We start from the raw sequence: 1,297 nt of genomic DNA on the forward strand, positions 1-1,297 counted from the left end.
AATAAATAAATACATAAATATTAAATGAATAAATAATTAATAAACTAAGATCAAGTCTGCAGAGCCACCCTCCAAGGAGGCACATGGACAACGTAGGTGGCTTATCTATCCAAGTTTCCCTCCAAGACTGCCCTTATTTTTTGCTGCTCCTTACAGGAGCCTGATAGGCACGTGGACTGTGGCACTGGTCTTAAGCCCACCTTTATCTCCCTACCTGGAGACATTCAGCCTCCAGAGCTAGACGCTGCTTGTCCAGCTCTGCTTCCCACTGATCTACAGGCTGAGTGCATCATTTAAAACATCAGACAGTTACACACCCAGCAATCTTCTGGCACACACACGCACAGGTGCGTTCATGCACTACGGGGCTGTTAGTGCTTTGCTTTGTCGGCTGCAAAATGAAGCATCATATTACCTGCGCCGCTCGGGATGAGAGGCTCTACCAACGGTTTCTTCTTTCCTTCTTTGGCATAATAAACTGAATCCTTTGTTTCAGGTGGAACATCATCACATTTGGGAGACTCTTTGGTCGCTGTCTGAGGTACACATTGAGAAGGTGGATTAGAAACACAGTGCACTGAGTCCTTCCCATGTGGGATCAGGGAAGGTGTGGGCTCCCTGGGGGACATGGCAAGACATCAGTCCCCCCAGAATCCTCACTTTAGGCACAACTTCTGCCGTCCTGCTCTTTCCATTTGCTTCTGCAAGGAGGCAAGGCAGTTCATTCCCTCCCTCTACAGTTCCACAGGGAGAGCCCAATTTATGTCCCAACCAGGGAGCCAATTAGGAGAACGAGCTCACAGATGGCCTTGTTACTTCCATCTGAGGGACCAAGGGCAATGGTAGGGGGCTGAGTGTGGCTGCAGAGGTTTCCTGGGACCTTTGTAGATACACTTTAAAGCCTGATTTAAAACTGCTGCTCAGCAACCACTTCCGCCAGATGCTCTGAGGCAGAGAAGGCTCTGATAAGATCAGCCAAGTGACAGCTTTATTTGAGGCTGTGATAAAGGAAAGCCCAGGTTTTCTTAAAACACTGTGGACCAAATCCCAGCTAAATCACAGCTTGGGGGTGAAATAATTCCCAGCATCATCCCAGTTCCATCCCATTAACTACCAGTATCTTTATACAATGAATTGTCTAATTTAGATTTTTGTTTCTTTTTTTTTTTTTTTTTTTTAGTTGTTTTTTGTGTGTGTCCCTTGATCTTGCTATGCAGTTCAGGCTAGCCTTGAAGGTTTTCTTAAAATCCACTTGTTTATTTATTTAATACAAGTCTCACTATGTATGTGCCTGAAG

At 45.4% G+C, this 1,297-nt stretch overlaps 1 protein-coding gene across 1 annotated transcript in view; it reads right to left on the bottom strand.

Moving 5' to 3' along the window:
* Positions 1-1,297, bottom strand: part of Dcdc2c (doublecortin domain containing 2C) — a 40,592-nt gene that overhangs the window by 4,447 nt on the left and 34,848 nt on the right. Inside the window, exon 7 of the mRNA XM_023708335.1 lies at positions 416-532. Coding sequence (XP_023564103.1) covers positions 416-532 — 117 coding nt within the window. The remainder of the gene's footprint in view (positions 1-415; positions 533-1,297) is intronic.

The sequence above is a fragment of the Octodon degus genome, unplaced genomic scaffold (genome assembly GCF_000260255.1).
Source record: "Octodon degus isolate 3935 unplaced genomic scaffold, OctDeg1.0 scaffold00351, whole genome shotgun sequence".
NCBI lineage: Eukaryota > Metazoa > Chordata > Mammalia > Rodentia > Octodontidae > Octodon > Octodon degus.